The following is a 24,511-nucleotide window of genomic DNA, read 5'->3' on the forward strand; positions in this document are numbered from 1 at the left end:
TTAAATTTATTTAAATACTCTTTATTTTTTTTGGGAGTCTACTTATTTTTTTTTCAGTTTTTTTACTAATTTCTTTCACTTTTTTTTGATGATGTATGCATTTCTCTATCTTTTTTTCGTTTTAATAAATTTTCTTAAATTTGAAAATAAAATTCTAACCCTTTTGAATTTTTTTAATATTTTTTATATGATATCCTTTTTTTTAATTTTAATTTATAATTATTTCAAGCTTTTCTGAATTTTAAGGAAGGTGCCAACTTTTTCTCTCTCCTTTTCGTTCCGCCCATGACCAGTCATAAATCATAATAGTACACAAGAAAAAGAATTACCTACCGCTGTCTCGTATATTATATATATATATATAACGATTTTCGTTCCTCTCCCTTGCCCTATTTGTAATTTCCCAAATAGCGAAAGGAAAGGAAGCCCTCGCCTCGATATCTTTCATATAATTTCGTTGCAGCAGCCATTTTCCTCTTTTCTCCGCGCTTCCTCGCCCCTCACCGGCCCCAATCTTGTCTCCTCCTCTTCTTCCTTCTCTCGCCTCTCCCCGTCTCCCGTATTTTTCGCTCGCCTTCCGTCGCACGGAAGAAGGGGGAGGAGGCTTCCCTTTGTCTCTTTCTCTCACGCCATTCCCTGCTGCTTCCGCTGCGTCGCCGTGCGCCATCCAAGGTTCTTCTCGATTCCCAGATCCCTGCCTCGCCCGGGCCTGCCGTCTCCCCCATCGGCTCGTCTCGGATTCACCGGGTGCTTCTTTTGCTGCGGTTCGGTTGGTTTTGGTCGTCGATTTCAAGAAACCGTGGGATTTTTTGGGGATTCGGCTCGTGGGTTTTTCCAAAATCGCGTTTTTTTTCCCTTGATCGGACGATGTGTTGAAAGATGTCTGCTTCCGTTGATTTCTGTTTTGCGTCTGGTCCTTGGGGTTTTGGGTCTAGAAGTTGTTCTTGATTGGAGATTGGAAGAGGAGCTGAGGGTTTTTGGATTGGATTCACGATTCGTTTTTTGTTCTCTTTAAAGGTCCTTCTTTCTTTCACTGCTGAGTTCCTAATGTTTTGATTCGAGTGTGAGGGAATTCTGCGTTCGATGGGGTTTTGGCATCCAATTTGTTTTTTTGGGAGATTTTGAGCTCGGATGGCTGATTTAATTGGAAAATTGGTGATTTCATAATTCGTTTCGCCTGTTATCTGAGATGATGGTTCATGGTGTAACGGGCATCTTACAGGAGAAAATAATATCTTTGTGAAAAATGGCCCGTGCCCGTTCTGTGATCTCTTTTGGCCTCGCTCTTTGTTTCCCTCTTACGAGGTGGTTCGAATCTCATTCTAGTTTTGATCTGTGCAGGTGAAGAAGAAAGAGGGGGGGGGGGGGAATAATTTAGGTTTAGTTAAAATAATTGATTGGGAAATGTCCGGTGCAATAGTTGAGGACTATGAGACGGCTGGCAGGTCTTCATCAACAGAGGAGATGTTAAGCGAGCAGCGTTGCCAGTCTGGGGATTCTCTTGCAGAATGGCGGTCTTGTGAGCAGGTCGAGAATGGAACACCTTCGACTTCACCTCCTTACTGGGATACTGATGACGAGGATGACTGTGGTGAGTTATCCGACTCCAGTGTTGTTCATGGTAATTTTCGTATATATCTTTGTATATGAGTCTTCCTTGCACGAGGTCATCTTGTGTACACAGTTTCTTGTGAATCTAGATTATGGATGCTTCTGGTCTGAGTTTCATTGGTCTATCCATAGGTTGGATGTAGTGATAGGTGCACCCTAGGCACCTCATAGTGATATTGCATGGGAGCGTGGAATGCCATATAGGATTTTCCTATGCCGCTCTAACTGAAGAATAGCCTGAACAAATGGAGCTGTTTGCTTGCGCAAACTCATTGGTGTGGTTATAATGCACTAGAAGGAAACGTTTACTTGGATATTCATTGTACTTAAGCTAATCATGAAAATGCATTGCTATAATTTGTAAATGATTCTATATTTGTTTTCCTTTTTCTAGGTGATACCTGAAGATTTGGCTATCTCTTAGTTGATGTACTAGGCACACAGTCTACGAGTTTTCTAGAAAGCCAGATGGTTCTCCATCGCTTTCATGTTGTCATAAACTTCAAAATTAACAATCAAATCAAATCATTACCTAACCAAGCCTTTTCCGTAGAAAAGGGGCTTCGTTATGGAGCACAAGTCAATAATCAACACGAAGAAGGGCATTTGAAAGGATTAAGTAGCTTTTTGTGCAAAAGATTCAGTAGCTGTGGAGCGGAAGTCAACTTGATCTCAGTCACTTATGAATTGGTCTTGAATTCTTGGCATTCTAAAACATAAGACAACATTTAGAGAGCATCTTTTCTCTCACACCAAACAAAAAAAAAACATTTATATGGTATGTAAGTTTCACATAAGCTCATTCAAATGGGGATCAACATTTTGAGATTACCAGTACCTTAAAAGAGCAAACTAAGAGTGAAGAAGTATGTTTTGATGTAGCAAATTGCATCATTTACTGTCTGCAAAAAATAATCCGAGTGCCAAATTAGAAACCTAACACCATAAACTTCAAATGTTCCATAAAAACGAAAAGTAAGTTTCGAAAATGGTGGAGTTAACTAGGTGTTCTTCAGGTTATATCCTTTGGTGGTCTGGATTTTTTTAGTAATATTGGGTTTATATGCCAACTGTTAAGCTAAAAATAGGATTTATATTTGGAAAATTTTTCGAGCCACTGATTAAAGGCAAATGGAGTCAACAAAGTATTGACCTGGTTGAAAATGTATGCATTGTAACTGGGAACTATCAACCATGGGATTGCCAATTGTCCAAGAAATGTTTTTGATTAATACATGTCAAAAGATCAGGGAGTCCATTATAGATGCCATAAAAAATTATAAACTTGCTACTTAATAAATTGGTAATATTGGGAAAGATGATAGTTATTTTGCGTAATTTTAAATTTAATATAATTTAAACCTCCTAAACATCAAAGAGCAAAACTTTTGCTGTGAATTAAGATCTTTTCAAGTTAGTTTTTAAACTTATGATTTGATCTGTTAGAAGGTTGAAAGTTGGAGCCCCCCCTCAGAGTCTTGGTTTAGACTCATAAGAACAAGGACATACAGTTCTAGTTGGTCAGCAAATAGTTTTAATGAGAATAAACCATAACTGGAATGATATCATCAGTGTTATTATTAAATTAGGGCTTGAATGGTATGAAGGTGCAGGCTGTCCTTTCTGAGTAGAGTCCATTTCACTTCTTAAGTGAAGATCATTTCAAGTTAGTTTTAAACTTATGATTAGATTTATTGAAAAGTTGAAAATCTGGAAGGTTCCTGAATTTTGGTTTAGACTCATAAGAATAAGGAGATAAAGTCGTAGTTGGTCAAAAATAGTTAGTTAGGATGAGCCATGACCTGAATGATACCATGAAGTCTAATATCAAATTAGGGTTTAAACAGAGTCCAGCCCACTTTTTATATAAAAACAAAATCTTACATGATCTCTTAGCTTATATGCGAACCTTTTTGTTGATTTTGCCTGGGTCTTGTTGTATCCTGCTGTTTGTATTGATACATGCAATTCGACACCCAGAACATGAGGTAAAATGACTGATGCTTGAGATATGGCCGAACATATGTTGATGAAGCTTGCATTATTATCAACTAATATGTTCAATGATTTCGTGTACTATAGCTTTAGCATGCTCCATGTAATTGGCCTAGCTAATCTACATATAATACAATTACTGTGGCCAACCTTTACTACCTGACAACTTTCTTCTACTATCCTATAGCGTAATGCTGCTTCTGTTGGCATATATTTGCTCTAACGGACGCCATAAATAGCTTGTAATTCAGTTCTTAGAGCATTTATCGTAAAACTTGACATACTACAAGAGAATTGCAGCTGAGGCTAAGCTCTTTTCTTTTGTGAGAATAAAAATAAATAGGATGCTGTAATTCTGCCTTCTTTCTTTGGTTGAGGTTTGTGATGTGGTCAACATTATTTAGGTGAACTTCTATTTCAGGACCAAAGCCTTCTGAGTTGTATGGAAGATTTACATGGAAGATAGAAAATTTTTCAACAATCAACAAAAGAGAATTGCGGAGTAATGCATTTGAAGTTGGTGGTTACAAATGGTATGAGATGCTTTTTAGTCATTCTAATTTTGCGATCCTTTACTTTCCTGCCATGTACAGACATGCAACTAGGTCTGTGTTGACCCACCTAGTTTGCAGACTTGTATTTTTGTTGATGTATGTAGTCCTAATATGAATCTATGTATTGTAATTTGTAGGCTGTTTGGTAGCCTAAATGTTAGTAATCAACAAACTCACCCTTATAGATCTTGTGTCAGACTTTCAACACATGCTATGATGCTAATTTGATTTCACTCCTATTTTCTACATGTACATCATAATCTCATTATCCAGAAAGCACAATTTTTCTACACTTGGTAGTTTATATGGTTTAGGCTTTTTTTTGACAATCCATATATTGTAAGTGCTGCCATTATACCCTGATACAGCTAGTCCTTGTTTCCAAGGCCTCACCAATCTAGCAGTATTCTCAGATCACCTTAGTATTCTTGTGAGTTGTGATTGCACCTCACTTCAAGTCATAGTGAAATTGTGTAAGGAGCATAAGACCGTTAACTCCTCCGTATTGCTTATCCTTCTTGTCAGTTTTCATGTCACTACTACAAGCATGCCATATGTAACCTCAAAAGACCACCAGCATCGTACTCTTCTCTATCCTTCTTGCTTAATTCTATAAACAGATTTTTTCTTTATAGGACATATTTCTTCAATAAAGTATGTCATGCACATGTCTTACAGCAGAAGACTGCACATTGGAAATGAAGGTTCAATCTTACCTGTGCACGAGTACTCTCTGGGCAGTATTGGATGAAATCTTGTATGTTGTTTTTGGACATCATTCAAGAAAATTTTTCATGTAAAATTAATAGGGAACACTATTTAATAACTGAAAGACACTCTGACGATAACATCCTATTGGTTATTTAAAGTATGACAAAGTATAGTTCAAATTAATCATGAATATTCCTCATGGGATAATCGAATATGCCAGACATAATGATCACATAAAAATGCTACACATTTCATGGTTTGTTTGAGATCATGCTGCTCCAGGTTGGAATATGACAATGCTAGTTTCAGTTCTTAGATTAAAAAACTAAGATGTTTTTGGTCAATTTTTAAAGCAACTAAAACTTTTAAAAATTTTGCTTTATAGTTTGTAGTAACCATGCCATCATATTTTGATCAATCTTTGTAGTCAATGTGCATGGAGAAAAATCTATATAATGGATGAATTCCTAGGAATCCACCACACATTTTGTTGGTTTTTGGATGACCTATTTATTGCATGGGCATGTATGTGAACTTAATGGGATATTTGTCATATAAGAGCACTAAAGTTCATTTACGCTGAGCTGAGCACTTTAAGGCTCTTGTAATAGTTGCATATTGTGTAACGTCCCCATTTGCAAAAGGACCATTGTTGATTATGATATCTGGGGTATTTAGCAATTCAGCGATTAGGTCAAGCGTTCTATATGCATGCATACTTCTTAGGGGGTATCTTAGCATGCAGTGTTTTGTATCATACTGATGGGCTATTGACAGTTGGAAATTTCTGAATTGCCTTTTCAGGTACATTTTAATTTACCCACAGGGATGTGATGTCTGCAATCATCTATCATTGTTTCTTTGTGTTGCTAATCATGACAAACTTCTGCCAGGTTTTGCAGCATGTTCAGTGTTATTCTTATTTGTCATTGCAGACTGAGTTCTGAAATTCTCCTATGCTATGTTAAAATGTTCTGCTTTCTGTTTATGTATATTGACAGGATGGTCTCATTTTGCACAATTCACGATAGCTGTAGTGAATAAGGATCCAAAGAAATCTAAATACTCAGGTTAGTCAAATATTAGAGACATATTTACTAATGGTTAATGTTGCTAATTTGTTCTTGCCGGTTTCATTTAATTGTTTGAGGAGCTTATGCTAGTAAAGATGTCTTGCAGATACATTGCATCGATTCTGGAAGAAAGAGCATGATTGGGGATGGAAAAAATTTATGGAGTTGTCGAAAGTATATGATGGCTTTATTGTTGCTGACACTCTTGTTATCAAAGCTCAAGTTCAAGTTATTAGGTATTTAATTTAATTTAATTTTAAATTTGCTACTCCGTTGTTGTTGCTTTCTGGAGAAAGGGAGGGACACCCACCCACACTTTAACTAGCCAAGTCCAAATACCTAGGGATGCACCCCAGATCGAACCTTGAACCTCTGGTAGCTAAGCAGAGTGGTGTGACTGTTGGGACAAAGTCCCAATTCACATATTATATCAATTGATATGTATTATTATTATTTTTTAAGTTGGTCTTTATATTCAATTGAAACATAACATGTGATCCACATATCACATCAAATCTTATACGACATAGATCATTTTGGAATGGTTAATATTAAATGGCATAAAATCATCATGTGGAGGAAGGCAAAAGGGAGTAGCAAATGGTTGCCAAAATTATAACAAAATGCATCATTTTACTTTTATACAAACTTTATATATAGTCTACTTGGAAATTTGATAAATGCGGTCATTTAGTTTCGAAATTTGTATGATAGCTTATTCTAATAAAGGATCCAGTTAAGCTTATTTTCTGCGAAATATAGAATTGATGTATGGTTTCTTAAATGATTTTGCGTCAAATCTTAAGATCTTATTATTTAATAATTAGTCTCACTTGTTGTTTCTGTTGCTTCCGTTCTTCTTGCTCAGCATGCACTTGTAACATAATATTTTATCATTCACCTTTTCCTTATTTTATGTTTTCTTATTCGCAATCTTTGGGCTCTTTCAAACCTTTGGTATTTTACTGCATGATCTTAAATTTTGGATATTTGTTTGGTGAAATTTTCTACTATGGTGTGGATAGGAACATCTGCTACAAAATTGAGGATTTAGCTCTCAATATTTTGGCTGTGTTTAAGGTTGCATGGTTGTTCTCTTGCAATCTACGGTACATGCCTAATAGTGAGGCCTCTTGGTGGCTGGGAGTAATAAGAGGAATGGGGTAGCATGAGAAAGATCAGTGCTGTTGATTGGCAGTGCCATTGAGATAGTCAAGTTGGTTAGTATCTTAATTTTGATTAAGGCTGAGGACAATCAAGTTGAAGGATTCAAGTATTTGTATCATGCCTGTGGCAGGTGAAGAAAAGAAGTCAAACATGGATCATGATATCGTGGAGCAACTTAATAATAATGTATGTCATAATTTGAAGAAATTGTTACCCTGATTAAAAGAAACTAACATCTTGTAGGATTGGACAATCCAGAGCTGCTGAAGAGCTTAAATACTGTATTGATATCTAACTTCATATCGCTTTTATTAGAAAAAAAATCTTTATGCCCAATATTTCATGAGAAATGGATGTGCAAATAAAACAGTGGGCATCAACTTATCAGTATCGGAACTCAGTTGGAGGGTACTGCATTGTCTACCTTTTTTTTATCTTAGATTCATTCTTTTTGAATATGTGCAATCTACCACTGTGCCTTTTCATAACTGTGTCTCTGCATTTTGGTATTTGAGGGAGAAAGCACACCGCCCATTTCGTTGCCTAGATCGTCAATACCGAAGAGAACTGGTTCGAGTATATTTGTCAAATGTAGAACAAATCTGTCGACGATTTGTTGAAGAGAGGAGAGGCAAGCTCAGCAAGTTGATGGAAGATAAAGTGAGGTGGTCAAGGTAGGCTCATATCCCATATACTCAATTTTCTATATAAACGGTCTGAACTCTGACAGCCGCCATTTAGTTAATATAGATAAGTAGCTACATCTGGTTTTTCTACTTGTAACTGATGTTGGGTATTTCTTAAAATCGGTGCATGCTTATGATTTGTTGCTTGGGGTGTTGCAGTTTTCGTGCTTTCTGGTTAGGAATTGACCCACATGCGAGGCGACGCATGTCAAGAGACAAAACAGATGCCATATTGAAAATAGTTGTTAAGCATTTTTTCATAGAGAAAGAAGTCACATCTACCTTAGTTATGGATTCTCTCTACAGTGGGCTGAAGTATCTAGAGTGCCAGAGCAAGAGCAAGAAAGGGAGAGCAAAGCTGATAGATATGGAGGAATTACCAGCTCCAATGGTCCTCATCGATAAAGATATGTTTGTGCTGGCTGATGATGTGTTACTATTGCTAGAAAGAGCAGTTTCAGAGCCCTTACCTAATCAGCCTTTGCCTCCTAAAGATGAAAAGTGTGCACAGAACCGTGCAAAGGTTGGTACACCATCTATATGATCTTCTTTTACAGTTGAATGACTGTCAGTTTCAAACTATTTTGGGCCAAAACTAATTTGTTACAGCTGAAATGGATTAATCTCAGCCAAATAAAATTCCAAATGCTTCTATGAAATGTTGTCCTTAGGCACTTGTGCTAGGATTCCCATGTTAAAAAAGATTTAGTTAGCTTTTTGCTCATTTCGTTATCTGCTACTTCTGTTGTTTCTGCATGATTTTGTGCTACCTATTGTAACTTGTGTCTTGTTTAGGCTACCTGTTGCATCTGAGATATTTTTTGACTAAAAAGTTATTTATTGACAATACTATATGTCTTTATCTACTATTGATCACTTCCTTTGCAAGGATTGCCTTTGGTCTTTAGCCTTAGAATACAGGTCTTTGGTCAAGTATATCAATGGCTTGATCCTTACGGTTGAAATGAATCCATCTTCATGCTGTAAAGTAAAATAGCGATCAAAGCTGGCATGCTTTATGTCACTTAAATCATCCATGTATACCATGTTTGATATATGAACCTGTCAGCAGATCTGGTTACACCACTTCTGATTATTTCCTTTCCAAACTGTTCTCAAACTACAATTGGCATTGCCGTATAGGACTTTTGTTGAGTATGTGAAAGGCTTGACCCTTACTCTTGAAATGTATTCGTCTTCACATGATTAAAGCTGACCTGCTTTATGTCACTCAGATCATCCACAGATGCCATGTTTATGTTTGAGATATGAACCTGTCACCTTGTCTGGTTCTTTATGCTCTTCTTTACTTGTCTCATGTGTTACACTTGCCCAATTGCTTGTTGAAGGCATTTCTAGGATCCTCCTTTAAAATGCTGATGGGGAAGTGGATCGAGATCTTCAAGTTCTGTATTGAAGTGATGGTCCATAGCAACAAGATCACTGAGTCAGTTTTAAGGGGCTTTGGTTATTTGTAAGATCTCTTAAAACAGATAATCATGAAACCTAATTTTTGTGAAGCAGGCTTTATGAAAAATAGGGGGAGACCTGCATTCCATACAACTTATTTTTTTTCAGGTTTTGCAGCCTGCAATTTTTACATAATAGTTTCATGAAGGGAAACCAAACAAGTGTTTTTTATAACATATTCGTTTTAAGATTCATATTAAATCATTTTAGTAAAACTTGATGATCAAATCAGACAAAGTCAAGTGAAAGCAAAACTAAACAATAGGGGATACATTCTTGAATTTATGTAATATAGGATAATCCAGGACAGCCTTAAAATTTATTTAGGTGATTATATGCCAACTTTTTCTTATTAGAATTTGGACAAATTCGGTTAGACTAGATTAATAATTTTCCAATTAATTTTTAGATTTATGTTGGTGTTAATAAAAGTAAGCGTGCATAACATGGCCCTTTCATATTTTCACTAGTTCAGATATTCATGCTATAATTTCCTAATAAAAGTTAAATTAGTTATAGATACTGCATTCTTCCTAAAAAAAACATAAGATGTTCATGATGATCAAAAGCTTTTTCATCAAGGAATACCTTCATATGCAAAACCACATCATTCTATTAAGTGAAAACCAGTTCAAAAAGAAACTGGAGTAATTTTTAATTGTCAAAGTTACTAGCAAATGAATGTATATAATTCTAAGTGAGGAAAAATGATAAAATTATAGCTTTTGTTAAGAATGATGAAATATGACCTAAGAAGAAATAATTTGAATAAAGAAAATTATTATAGAACAAAAATAAAAATAAAAATGCAGAACCCAAAATGCAATTTAGAAAACAATACAAGAAATAAACATACAAAATAAAGGATTAACAGATGCCAATTAAAAATACAAAAATAGAAAGTAGAAAATAGTGGAAAATAAGAAAGAATTTATGTTAAATACAAATATAAAATAAAACAGAAAAAAATAAGGTGCATCTTCTTTTGTTTTTATAATTTTTCATGTCTGTGAAGTAAGGAGAGAAAAACTTGATATTAAATAGGCATATTGTATCTGTCTTAAGATGAGCTTGCAAACAAGAATTTTATATATCCATCTACCTTATATAAAATCTTAATGTATGGTCTTGGTACCAATTTGAGTGATAAAGAAGAGAGGCATCTATATTTATGATAAAATTAAAATTTAATGGTATGGGGTGGAGGCATCTATGCTATCAATAAAAAAGATGAGATATTAATGCAATAGAAGGGAGGCATTGGGCTGCAAATTGTGCTGATTGGACAGACCACTAACGATGTTGGACGTAGCTCCTGTTTTCCAAGCCCATGGACCGAGCTTACCCAGCCTGTGCTTGGTTCAACATACTTGGTCCAGGCCCAAGCCAATGTTGTACATGTGAGGTCAGGCTGCAATCAGGCTGGCCCAATCTGGATGATACCGAAAATTAATTCTCTTATATCAAAGACTGACCCCCTTTTTAATCACAATGGGGTGATACGAAAAGCTACTATCTTGTTCCACATACATTACTAGGTTGAAAGAGAAGTCCCCTAAAACTGTGACCAACCTTTGCTCAAATTATGGGAGTTGTGTTTATACCATATTTACCCATATGCATACTACATGCTATATAAACTTTGGTTGGAATTGGCCAACATATTGGGCTTACAGACTGTGGCCCATCCCTTATCTGTTTTTTATTCGGAGTGAAATTTTGATTCAAGCTTTGTCCAACATAAAACAATATCTGCCTGGCACCCAGCCTGCTTGAAAGTAGTTTGCATTCTGAGCATACCTGTGGGCTGCCCTACCCTAATGGGCATCCCTGGAGAACTGTTTATCTCCGGTCAGATGAGATATTAAACCTTTTTTTTTTCTGGAATAGAGATGAGACATTTTTAGGCTAAAAATGGATATTAACCCAACTTGAGCAGAATAGATATTAACCCAACTTGAGCAGAATAGATGAGGTGTCTATATTTGTGATGGGACTAGAACTTGATCAAAATGCAAGAGAGGTGTCTATATTTGTGCTAAGATGAGATATTAAAGGAATCTTATTTAAGCATCTATATTTAGGCACGATATCTTCTTTATTCTTCACATTTTTGGAATGTCCATGCCATTAGGATAGAAGGAGACTTGTTAAATCGATGCAATGTTTGATAGACGAAAATGCTCATACTGATTGCATGAGGATTTTTTGCATACGAAAATGCTCATAGAAATGTCCATATCCTCTTGCATCCTATGTTGAAAGAGGAAACCTAGGGATCCACTCCTAGCTTTCCCAGGCTCCCCCACCATGCGGATGTAACTGGCTCATCCTTGAGTTGTTGCTGCACACGCCTCCAAGTTCTTATTTCTCCTCTCGCCTCATGCCTCCACCACAAACCTTTCATTTGTACTAGCCCAACCATGGCAATGCTCTCTCTCTCTCTCTCTCTCTTTCTCTCGCCCTCTCGCACACACTCACACAGACACACACACATACAAATATTTCCTTCTTCTCTATCACTTGAAGGTTCAGAACACAGCTTCAAGGTTTATGGATGCTAGCTGCCTAGAAATCTAGCAAGTATTTTTATACACGAGATATCTTTTATTTTTTGACGTTGAAACTGCATAGCACAGAGCTTCTGTTCAGATCATTGCCTGGCCCCTGCATTGCATGGTCTAATTATTGACTGATTCTCTGCTTTTGGAACACTGCAAATAAGGTATTAGCTTTCTACTAGGGGGAAGGTAAGAAACGGCATGACCAACACTTTTGATATCCAGAAATCGGACCGAAAAGATAAAACAAAAGAACGAACAAAATCAAACCTTTTCTGATCGGCTGCCAACTATTGGGTACACATTTTTTTTCTTTTCATGTTTTTTTTTCTTTCTGTTTTTAGTTATATATTCATGGACCAATCTCATAGTTTTGATTGTTGATATGTTATAATTTCATCAAACACCTGATTGCCATCCCCATTTTTTGAACCCCCCCTTCCCCCTGTGTATGTGCATCCGCTCATGTTATGAACATTCAAAATTTGAAGAATAAAAACTATATGGTGTCTCTATGTCCAATCAAGACGATTTCATTCATATCCCATGTTCCTATGAATAAAAATACCTCTCCTCTATTTTGATCAGATTGGGATAATATTTTATCTTATTAAACAATATAGATGCTGCTCCTCTATGCTGATCAAATTGTGTTACATCTCATTTTAGCACTAATATAGGTGCCGCCCTGTTTGCCTATCAATTTCTCATTTTTATCTCAAAGAAACATATCTCTACCTTATTCTTCTTAAATTTTGGTTACAATGACTAAGATTGTTGTTGTTTGTACACACTCTTTTGTCTATGTGTGTGCCTTTTGACTTTCTTCTGTACATAAAGAGACAGAAAAATGTAACTCAACAAAAAACGTTTTTAACAATTCATAAATATAAATAGCTAAATGAATAATTCCAGATATATCGTTGCTTTGTAGGATAACATTCATTTATCAAGTGTCTTCTCATTTTTATAATATTTATACATTTTAATTTATTCTCTTATTTTTATGCCTTTGTTATATTTACTTTTTTTTATTTAATATTTTTTGTTGTTATGTTTAATTATTTTGATTCTATATGCAATTCATACTTTTCTAGACCTTTCCTTGATATGTGTTCATCTGTAGCTTTGCTAGTATAGTATAGATTAGTTAGCTCTAGATTTTGTCCCAAAAAGGAAATTGAGAGCCATTGAGTAGTGACTTAACCATTGAATCCACCTTGCATTTATTATAGTTGTGATGCAAAGTAATGATTCAGCTCAAACCCCATTCCTTCTTAAAATGCTATCACTGGGATGTTTTGAGTGCTTTGTTATATTTTGAGTTGCTACATTACTTCCATCATATATATATATATATATATATATATATATATAAATAATCATTCATAGCAGGTGCACCTGGCTTTACGCATGCACATATGTATATACCTATGTATGTATGCGTTTATGCATGAAAGTTTATAAAATTTACTTTTCCTTTGTATCCTTACATCCTGGTGTTTCATACATAGCATGTATAGAATGTGATATCCATTAGCTCCAAGGTGGTTCAAGTTGTACAAAACAAAACCTTTAATTCTCTGTTCAGTACATTTCATCTGTTTAAAGTGTCTTTCTGATTTCTTTTTGTTGATGATATTTCAACTTAAATATGCAGGATGGAAATTCTGGAGAAGAATATAACAAAGATTCCATTGAGCGTGATGAACGGCGCCTTACAGAGCTGGGCCGCAGAACTGTGGAAATTTTTGTTCTAGCACATATCTTCAGGTAATAAACTGGCTTCCCTTGGTATATGCTCTAATAAATTTAAATCAACCTTTTACTTCGGCAATACCTATTATAAGTATCTTCTGACTATGCTGCTGGAACAAGTTCAGATAAATCAGACCTTATGATACTGTCTCTTTGAGATCTTTTTGAGTGTGTTCCTATCATGTTGATCAGAACTATAGCTCCAAATTGGTCAGGACTAATTTGAGTTTTGACAAAGCAACACTTATAGTGGCTTCATGTTCAAATTGTTCATGTTGCAGAATTTTCTTCCAAATATTTGTCCATCTTTCTTGATATCCAACAAGGTCTCCTGTCAAAGTTTTGAAAATCCAAAGTTTCATACTTAATACATCATTTCATATTTATAATTAAATCTTGAATCACCAATGAAAAGTGAAAAATTTTATAGTTGCTCTATTACATTGGCAGTTTATTCGTTCTGGACAACAATGAACGAAACCTGTACAAGTTTGTTGCTCTCTTTTTTAAATTCTTTTTGTTTCTTATATATTTTCTGGCAGCAGTAGAATTGAAGTTGCCTATCAGGAGGCTGTTGCTTTGAAAAGGCAGGAGGAGCTCATTCGTGAGGAGGAAGCAGCTGGCCAAGCTGAAAACGAGCTTAGGGCAAAACGTGGTGCTGTTGAGAAGGAAAAGCGTGCAAAGAAAAAACAGGTTCCATCCCATTTTACGTAACCTATGAGCTGCTTTTTCTCTCTGATCTAGTCAGCTGACAGCCGTATTAGTTATGAATCTAGAAACCTATCTCTGGCATTTACGATTGATTGGATGTTTGGAGCATCCTGGACAAGCTTTTGTTATGTTGCAACTCCATGGTCAATTATTGGCCGATATGTGGAAACTCTGCAATCAAATTCCTTATGTACCTATGCACTCAAGTCTGGAGATTTTTCAATTTAGCTGGCTGAATACGTAATTTCTAATTTACTGCTAAAGCTGCTTTTTTTTATGATTCATTCACAATTCAACTGCTATTTATATGTCTGATAGTCTATCAATGACAGCCAAGTAGTTTGACGATTTTCTCGAATGATATATGTTTATTTCTACATTTTATCAAGTTTAAATCTGTCTTGTCTTTGATCTGAGTGATAATTAGATAGCACATATCTGTTTATTTACATTCTTATTCTTTGAGATCTATGTTAGACAAAGTCAGATATTGATTTTCAAGTATATATTTCCACTTCACTCAGCCTCCGGAATTGTCCTTTTGTTGTCACTATTACTGCTTTCTAGTTTTGTGTTTCCCATTTCTCAACAATAATTCACCACTTTTATGGTTTTCTCTCCTCTCTCTCTCTCTATATATATATATATATTGCATAGTTAAGATTGATAACCAACCACCTGTATCGTCATATTATTGTAGTTGATTGTGTGATCTTAATTAGCTTCATATTACTTTACATTTTTCTGGTTTTTGATAACAATGAGGGCATTTCTAGGTTTAGGTTGTTCTTGGAGTCAGATTACCTCTTTGTGTTACTTTGGATGTTAAATTAAAATTCACATATCAGCTGTTAAGCTGCCTAGCAGATTGTTCTGTGATTTGTTCCTGCAATGACTGCATCTTTTGAGCTTGTTCTTCTTTTGCTGGCATTCCTTTCTTTAAAAACTCAGACAGGTTCTGGTACCAGTAAGTAGCAAAATGTGCAATTGTTGTTTTGACAATTCAATCTTATGTTATATGACCCCATTTCCTTCTAGATCCCATATTATCCTTTTTTTTAATGTGCTGGCGAAACTTTTTTGCAGTAAATGAGTAGCATGTGTTTTCTCCTGTCTTTCGAGCTTCCATTCTAAATTACCTTTTATATTATTTTATTATATTACGACAATAGAGAATCTTGGAGTTGTAATACAATCCTGTCTTCCTTTTACCATATATATTTCCAGGGTAAACAGAAGCGGAATAATCGCAAAGGTAAAGATAGAGGAAGGGATGAGAAGTCCGATGCAATAGTGCAGGAAAAACTCCAGCAGCAAAACCCATCTGATGAAAGAGGTCTGGATGACTTCCCTTCTAAGAAGACAGAATCGGTGATTGAAAAGATCGACACACTGGAAGATGCATCTGATGTATCAAATGGAGACGAAGTTGCCGAGATCCTTCAGCCTGATTTAGATGACAGAGCTAACAGCACTATCAATTGGGACACAGATGCTTCAGAAATCCGGCCTCCCATGGAAGCTACTAGTAGTGAGGTACAAAATGGGCAAACGGATAAGAGAAACCCTTCTGTAATGGATGACAGCTCCTCAACGTGTTCAACTGACTCAGTCCCTTCAATTGTCATGAATGGACCATACAAGGCAAGCACTTTGCCAATCAAAAGCCAAGCCTCACCCAGCAGGTAACTTCAAATTTTGGTTTTGTTTTGTTGATCTGTGACCCTTGGAGAACTTAATTTATGAAAAACAACTTTGCAGAGCCAAAAATCTGCGGGGTAAAGAAATACATGAGCGAACAGGTTTTACTCATGGTGGGAATAATCCACCATCTAATACCACTGTTGATGCTGGTCGTTCATGTGATGTCTCTAGCAGTAGATCTTCCCAACCTGAATCAGAGGCTGTGGTACTTTCTTCGAAGAATCGGGTACATTGGCTTGAACAGCATCAAGTTTTTTATTCAAGTTTGTTTTTACTTATATCTATAGGGGACGTATGATCAATATAAACTTGATTATAAAAGAAAATTACTGATTTGGTTTTTGTTCCTTCATAGATATCTTTCACTAATGTCTGAATTTCATGTGTTTATTAGCCTTACATGTAAATTGAAGTCTGAATGCATGCATTGTGTTTTTTTTCATGTTATAGTTACATGGGGATGACATTAGCTGCTTATTGCATTTTCTAATGTTCCAAGTTCCAACTTATTATCTTTTTGCAAAATGGAGGCTTCATAGGCATTAGTATTGAAGTAACAGGTATATCAAATATGTACGTGGATTATTCCCAGTTTTTTGTTTGCAAGACTGTTCAAATACACTTGTAGAATTGTAAAATTTGTAATCTCTGCAGCCACTCATATTCTCCACCGTTTCCTAGCAAGTATTATTCTGAGTTATTGGTGACAATGTTGCTTCAATTTTTACCAATGGTGCCATTTTTCCATTTTCTTTTCCCAAAGATTTTGCATGATGATTGTCTATCTTGAGATTCTTTCTGATTGAGGCTCTGGGAGACAAATATAAAACTATTACCTTGAGGAGTAAATATTGACCACAAGAATCAAGAATTTCATTAATTTTCATCAATGTTCATTAACATGCCATGCCGTCCAATCACTTTTTTATGGAATGAATATTTATCATGTGGTCTTCATTATTAAGTGATTGCTCTGATCCTTTTTTGTTTACAAAGATTATGGTCCATAGTTTGTTTTAATTGAAAACTGCCCTTCAATGCATTTTTCCAGCTCTTGTTTGTCTTCTAGAAGCTGTTCTATCTGAAACAGGTTAAATTTAAGGAAAGTTCATGCATTACATATTATACATTAAGTGCATACACGCGCACATGCGTATATGTGTGTGTGTGTGTGAAGATAGAATGCTTTTGGGAGCATTTGGTTCTAAATGCTTCCCAATGAAAATCAATGACGAGCCTCTCAAAATGAAAATTGACATTGATCAATATATAAAATGGCTAGAAACCAAAAAATATGAATTTTTAAGATCTTTTCTCCTGCATCAAAAGAAAACAAAATTGACAATTTCAAAAGTATGATATCATGTTTTAGTTTGATCTATAGCTTAGAAACATCCATATTAGATGAAATGTAATCATTATTGGTTTTAAAATATTTGGATCAAGATCAGTTTGGAATTGCAAATTAAATACTCTATGGTGTGTTTTTGTTCATTAGCTATATTATTGCCGTTCATTCTTGGCTGGCTAGATGCATATGTAAGAGAGCTCCAAAAGCAATTTTTAGTTTCTAGGTACTCTATACATATTAGATCATGATTAATGGTGCCGATTTCATTTTGAGAGGCCCTTACATTGATTTTCATTGGGAAGCATAACAATGCTCTTGGAAGCATACCAGCCTAACTCTAAATATATATTGTGTAAATACCTAATGGTACTGGCACAACAGCAGCCGTGTACATAATGTGCCAGTGCAGGGCCTAGCACATTATTGGCGTGCCATACTTAAAAGGCTCTACTAGGAGTTCCCCCCGCTTGAAGGCTGATCTCATGTTTACCCATTCTTGTTGGCAATTTCAGATTTTATAAGCCTCTGTATAATTCCCTAATGAAGGGAGATATTGTTAATCTTGGGTACTTTTGCAAGAGTCATCTTTTTTATCTGGCACATAGATGAGCTTTTAACACTTGAAAGTACAGTTATGTTGCTGCAGTCAACTGTCGTTGGAAGCTACTTAACGTTGTGATCTTTCATTAACTAATCTCAGGATGAGGAAGCTGTATATCTACAAAAGAAATTAAACGTCAAAGATCAAGTTGATGTTGAGAGGCCTTCTAAAACAAGGATAGCAGAATCATCCTCTTCTTCATCCAGTCCTGGGAAAAAGCCACCCTACATTCTACAGCAGCCAAAGCAATCCTCTGAAACAACTGCCAGGACATCTGCCACTGCTTCCACCACAACCATGGTTGAGCCAGTTTCTTGTAAAGAGCCGCCATCAAGTAGCACACCCCAGAATGATAAACCAGTTCCTCCAACATCAAGGTCACCGCAAATTTCCTCCACGTCCAAATCTGAAGCTTCAAGACACATTATTCGCTTGAAGAACACCAGTAGTACGAACCAAGTAACTGCATTGTCAAGGCCTTCCAGTGCTCCTCTTATCCCAGCACCAAGACCAACTGCCCCCATGGCTTCCACAGTTCAAACAGTGCCTTTACTTTCACGCTCTGTAAGTGCGGCGGGTCGGTTGGGTACTGATCCATCTCCATCTGTCCCAAGTTACATTCCTCAATCATACCGAAATGCCATAATGGGTAAAACCACCATGGGTGCAAGCCTGACAGGTTTTGCTCATCACTTGACTTCCACTGGCCAAGGTGCTGGGTTCTCTCAGCCCTATTCAGCTGTGGTATCATCTTCATCTGTGCTTCCTCCGCAGAACGGTGGTAGGAAAGACCGAAGCTCAGTTAGACCTGAATTTACTTTTGGATCAGTGAAGCCAGAAGCACTCCATGGCCAGCCCCCATGGAAAGATGACTCCTTACGTCAGGAAGCTAGCAGCAGCGATGCACAGTCCAGCTCAAATCCTGTGAGTGACGTTGAAAGGTTTGACATTCATGGGGAAATGCGAGCAAAACATTTTTCAGCTGAGATTCCTTCCAGAACTTCCTCATATCACGCACAAGCAATGGTTGCATATGAATTCCCCCATCTTGATATCATCAATGACTTGCTTGATGAGGAACAAAGCAATGGAAAGGCAGCAAATGGTCTCCACCAACATCACCACCACTCTTTCAGCCGCCAATACTCTTTCCCTGTCAATCCTTCTGCAACTGACATTGGCTCGTTAAATGGCTCTTGTCGGTTTGACCAAAGTGAGCAGTATTATGACGAGGGATTCCAGAGAGTCTATGGCTCCTCTAATAGCTCTCTTCATGGGCTGAGGGAGGGACATTTTTCACAAGTTGACCTTTCAGTCTATGCGAATGGCCATGTTGATGGAGTGATGCAGAACCAGTGGCCATATGGCCACACTGATCTGTCAATGCTGAATTTGGGAACTGGAGATGCCAATGGGTACTCATACCAGCTCCCGGAATATTCTGATCTGGCAAGTGGGGTAAACGGGTACAACATGTACCGCCCTGCCAATGGGCATTGAGGGCACATATAAGGATTCATCATTTCAATCGTAATAATGTTTGTAATTGAGGTAATTTGCTGAGCTTTGGAGTGAGGTGTAATCCTTACCTTTGATAAGAGGACATTTTGTAAAGAATGATTCCGCATTTCTTCACTTGTGCCTACTGCTGTGGGCTGTTTTAAGGTGTTTCTGAAGTTTTCCTTGCCTTCTAGAAAGCTAAGTATTGATATTTTCTATTTCGGAGGTAGGATAGCTGATTGTATTTTGTTAGAAGCCGTGAAATTGCCCAAGTATGGAGCTAATCGATGTAACTGTGGTGATAAGGGTGTGCTTCCCAGAGGTCGTTACCAATACAGGTGAAATTTTTCTTCTTTTTGTCGGCATCTGGGTTCTTATCTTTGGCTACTCTTAATTTACTTTCATGAATAAAATTTTCTTCATGGGTTCCATCATGTTTGTTAACTTTTGGACAAATAGTTATGGATGTTACAGGAGAGTACATGTCAAAATAATCAGATAGCAGATGGAAATGGATGTGGGTAAGAGCACTCCCGAGTCAAGCGACTCACCACCTTTATTCATGATATGAGCTGACTGGCGTGGGATTAGAAGAGGTAGGAATTAGATCCGGGATCAATGCCAATAGTCGCAGCCTCACAGCAAACTTTATATAAAGCTTGAAGGCTTGGTACTTTGAAAGGTTCCAGGGAGGTTTCCAAAAAACAAAAAGGATTTAATAAGCATTGCACTGTGCAAAGAGATCCCCCAGCACACAAGAAGTTCTAGTATGGAAAGCAATGTGTTTCCGGTGTATGACCAAAGACCAAAGGTTTTGTCTTTTTTTTTTGATGGAAAGGGCCAAAGACCAAAGTTGAAGGAGAGAATTGGTTTTTCTTAGAAAATAATGAAATTTATATTGCATGCTAGAAAATTTGACCCTCATGTGAAAAACCTTGTGGAGATTAGAAGTTAGAAGCGAGCTTCTCCCATAATAATGAAGAGAACTAAATTTTGCTAACAACCAAGGAATACTGATATTCTGCTCTGTACCCCAACCCCTTCCATCCATCGTTATCTTCATAAGATGCCCCACAATACTTGTGCATGATACAGTGAATATTGCTTTTTTTTTTTTCCTTTTTTTTTCTTGAGGAATTACGCAGCGAAGTTTGTCGAAAAAATCAGGGATGCATAATTTTCCTCTCTGAAATGCAATATATAATTTCTCTTTGAAGTACAGATGAATTCGGGGGGTCATGGATTATTTGGCAAGTTCAGTTGGACCTCCGTAGGGCAAGTTAGCTGTAAGAAAGGAATCGAGCTTAATACTCACCATATTAAAAAGAATTTTTTTGCATGGATACCCTTCTAAATATCGAATTTTGTATGAATATCCTTCCAAAATTGATATTTGCATGTATACCCTCGTCAAATTTTGTTATTGTACAAATGCCCATAATATAACAGTTGTTCTAACGGTGTTAAGAAAAATTATATTTATATTAATTAAAAATAAAATAAAATTTTAAAATTACGCTATTGTCCCTGTCTTCTTCCTCTATCAGGATCACAATCTATTTGCATGTCTACTCATTAAAGGTATTTTAGTCATTTTAATTTGAAACCGTTAATTTTTTAACGTCATTAGATAGTATGGGTCGTACATATGCAAAAACAAAAATAAAAAAAAGGATAGAATGACAAAATAAGTGTTTTATGAGGGTATACATGCAAATATCAATTTTGGAAGGGTATTCATGCAAAATCCGATATTTAGGAGGGTATTCTTGCAAAAAACCCTATTAAAAATGGATGAATGAGTGAAGAAATGGATGAATAAATAAGCAAAGAAAAGGTGTACAGGATATATTTGTCTCTACTTTCATGGCAAAGCCTTCAAATCCAGATAAGGTTCTGATCCACTGCATGCCAAAACATGAATGTTGAGCAGCCGACGATCATTCATCCCTCTGATGACCAAGATGGTGTTTTTGCAGCTGTTAGCTGCCATGATGGAGAGAATTGTTGTAATCCATTCTATGTTGGATTTGATTTTTGTAAATATAATGGAGAACATAGTAAGACTGCATTCGTAGCCCTCAGCAAGGTAGACAAGTAGAGGACGATTTATTCTTCAAAACTGAATGCTGACTTGCTACTTGTACTAAAATGGCTAAATACTGAGATTAAATGCCATGGCAGCACCAGTATATACCAAACAGATATTTGATGACTCCAAGGGAGCTAAGGAGGATCCAATCTTAATGGCATGTATTGGGGATCAAGTGGCAAAAAGACCGATGGAGAGAAGTGAGACGAAAGCAGTGTCCGTGTCCGAAATGAAACTTCCTCAAAACAAGCACATGAAGATGACACGGTGCCTGCGGTGCACACCAACACGGCGACCTCTTCTTCGCTCTTTCTTAGCTGTCTTCTTTTAGCTGCTTATTTATTGTAACGGAGGTATGGGAAGAATCGACGAGATCTTTCACCATTTATAGACAAATTTTCTCAATCAAGCGGGCTTTATGATGGAGATATCTCGACGAATGGTGTCGCAGAAATACGAAGATGCTGTGTATTTTGTTTTCTTTGATGTAAATGGTTATTTATAGAGATGTTATTTGCAATATTAAGATAAAAGAAAAGGCGATTGTTCTACGCCTAAAGGTAGGACTGGCCTTAGTGAGGATTGGATTCATTCTGTGAGGACTGTGCGAGCATGTGTTTAGTCCCAAATCGGTTATTCACTAGGTAGATCTTGGATACTTATATAGGATCAAAGAACTCAAATAATACTTTATGGCTAGCCATTTTGAATTAAGTCCTGACCTTTATGGACTAGGGGACACTTTAGCACGGATTTATTGGGGCTGATTATAAGCCGATCATGGTACTTATGATTAAATTTGAATGGATTTGAACTTTTAGTCTGATGAGGACGTTAGAGCTGAAATGGAGAGAGTATGTGAGGATCCGTGTGTTTAGTCCCACATGATTAGTTATTTGTTTGGTAGATCTTGGATACGTTTACAGAATTTATACATCATCTCCTCAAGATGAAGAGGCAATGTAACATGTGGAATTAGCTAGGAGACAAAAATGTAAACCAAAAAGGATCCTAGATATTAGGTTGTTTGCCAGCTAGGAGACAAAAATGTGAGCCAAGATCTTGGATAAGCTTCCAAACTACTTACCAAGATCTTTGATGATGTATATTTTGTTAATGAATTGTGAGAATAAAAGGTAGGTCAACTTGCATGGACTAAAGAGTTTTTTTTTTTGATACTAAAAAAAAAAAATCTTTAGTGCTTGCAAGTTTAATTCATGAAATGCATGCAAAGTTGCAGATTATTATATTCAAATACAAGACTTCGCGACTCGATCTTTCTCAAGAGTATCGTCCCGTGCACGAAAAAAGGGAGAAAAATGCAATACTTTAATTATACAAGCTGCCTCTATATAAAGACGTTTTCCAGTACATGTACAAGCAACAAGTCAAACTAAATGGGATGAATTGTAATAATTCTCTCCACCTCCAATGCTGTAAGCAGCATCTCCGAGAGCCACCCAATAATAATCTAAAAGCCATAAAAAGAACAATAACACATATTTTGTATAGCAATGAAAGAAATGACAATCGCCAAAAAAAAAAAAAAAGAAGAAGAAAGAAGTGACAAAAAAATGAAGTCGAACACAGAATTCGCTCAAGGAATCGGACAAGAACCGCCGTTGTTGCTTGACCCCATGTTGCAACCCGAAGCCCGAGAAGACGTATCAGAGCCTTTTGGCAGGGCTTGGAACACGACCCACCATTCATTCGCCAACCTCCATTGATCTCCTCGCGGAAGCCGCGACTCCACCGGGGCTTGGAAACTAAGCATCACCAAGAAGATGGCAAAGATGAACGCCACTCTGAAGACAGTTCTCCTGGCAAAACCCATTGCAGGAGACTATAAAGAAGCTCACGGTGGAAGCGATGGTTGCAGCTGCCGGAAGGATATATATATATACACACACATATATACAAGATGGAGATGCCGCTAGTAATGGAGTCGTAATCGCCAAGGATTTGACCCGAGACTAAGCTGGCGGGCTCCAAGGTGGGATTGTCAATGGCGTGAGAGAACCGACGACTAAGGTTCTACATAAACAATTGGTTTGAATTTTTATTTGGCTTTGAATTGGGATGGGGTAAGTAAAGAATGTTGTATTTAACGATTTGGATTCTACTGCCATCGGCATTGGCCTTCTGAGTTCTGAGTTCTAATTGGATGGGCTGAGGCTCTACTTAAATAATTGGTTTGGATTTAAAAGGCTTTGACTTGGGATGGGGCGAGCAAGGAATGCTGTACCTAATTATTTGGATTCTATTGGCCTCGGTGTTGGCCTTCTGAGTTCTAATTGGATGGGGTAAGGAATGTTCTCGTGTAAGCTGCAGTGTTCGCGTTACTCTTTTGACTATTGCATTAAAATAATTTTCATTGACTTGATGTCTTCATTCTATGTAGGTTGGATTGGAAAAAAAAGGTAATCTTTTGAAGAACATGGTCCTAAATTTTACATTATCATTTGAGCCTTTGCAGGTAACAACTTAAATTAAGGGACGGTAACAAGAAGTATAATGCGTTCAATATATATAGACTCGGCATGCACATGACATCATCACCATTATCATTTATGTTAATTAAGATGGATCACCCAAACTAGTGTAAGGCATGGTTATCCTCTCTAGTGCGTTGAATGATGTCTCAATTTAAATGGAGACTATAATCTATGGATATGCATAAACTCGCCTAGAAGAATTCCTTCTGTTGTGAACTCTACATTGGTGATTGTTGGTTTAATAATATATTTAATTCAAAATTTTGAGGTTTTAAGAATAGTCTCATATTGGATATTAAACTAAATAAAACCTACTCAATATAAAATCTTATCTTAGATATCCAAATAACTACAATTTTTTAATGGATAAAGAGTAATTTAATCTTTATTTCTCTTTCCTCTTTTAAAATTCTATGCACATGCCTTATCTTAAGGAGAAACATAAAGAGATCGTTTTTTTTATTCTCATAA

General features: G+C 36.6%; 1 protein-coding gene across 3 annotated transcripts; it reads left to right on the plus strand.

The window, feature by feature from the left end:
* The first annotated feature begins 413 nt into the window (after positions 1-413).
* On the plus strand, positions 414-19,882 carry LOC103710177 (TNF receptor-associated factor homolog 1b). Of its 3 annotated transcripts, none has more exons than XM_008795811.4 (13): positions 414-672; positions 1,342-1,591; positions 4,028-4,139; positions 5,676-5,764; positions 5,873-5,941; positions 6,051-6,180; positions 7,627-7,785; positions 7,957-8,320; positions 13,489-13,601; positions 14,129-14,279; positions 15,525-15,982; positions 16,059-16,227; positions 18,053-19,882. In XM_008795811.4, exons 2-13 carry the CDS (start codon positions 1,405-1,407, stop codon positions 19,451-19,453), a joined length of 3,402 nt encoding a protein of 1,133 aa, XP_008794033.2. In that variant the 5' UTR covers positions 414-672; positions 1,342-1,404; the 3' UTR covers positions 19,454-19,882. The 3 variants fall into 3 exon arrangements, with proteins under 3 accessions (XP_008794033.2, XP_008794034.2, XP_038970160.1); XM_008795812.4 differs by having other exon boundaries at positions 14,132-14,279; XM_039114232.1 differs by having other exon boundaries at positions 415-672; positions 4,011-4,139.
* Positions 19,883-24,511: the final 4,629 nt, after the last annotated feature.

The sequence above is a fragment of the Phoenix dactylifera genome, chromosome 16 (genome assembly GCF_009389715.1).
Source record: "Phoenix dactylifera cultivar Barhee BC4 chromosome 16, palm_55x_up_171113_PBpolish2nd_filt_p, whole genome shotgun sequence".
Taxonomy (NCBI): Eukaryota; Viridiplantae; Streptophyta; class Magnoliopsida; order Arecales; family Arecaceae; genus Phoenix; species Phoenix dactylifera.

Coding starts and splice junctions, on each gene's coding strand:
- LOC103710177 (XM_008795811.4), top strand. CDS start 1,405: ATGTCCGGTGCAATAGTTGAGGACTATGAGACGGCTGGCAGGTCTTCA. Junction 6,181..7,626: donor GCTCAAGTTCAAGTTATTAG/GTATTTAATTTA, acceptor TTGGTATTTGAG/GGAGAAAGCACACCGCCCAT. Junction 7,786..7,956: donor GATAAAGTGAGGTGGTCAAG/GTAGGCTCATAT, acceptor GGGGTGTTGCAG/TTTTCGTGCTTTCTGGTTAG.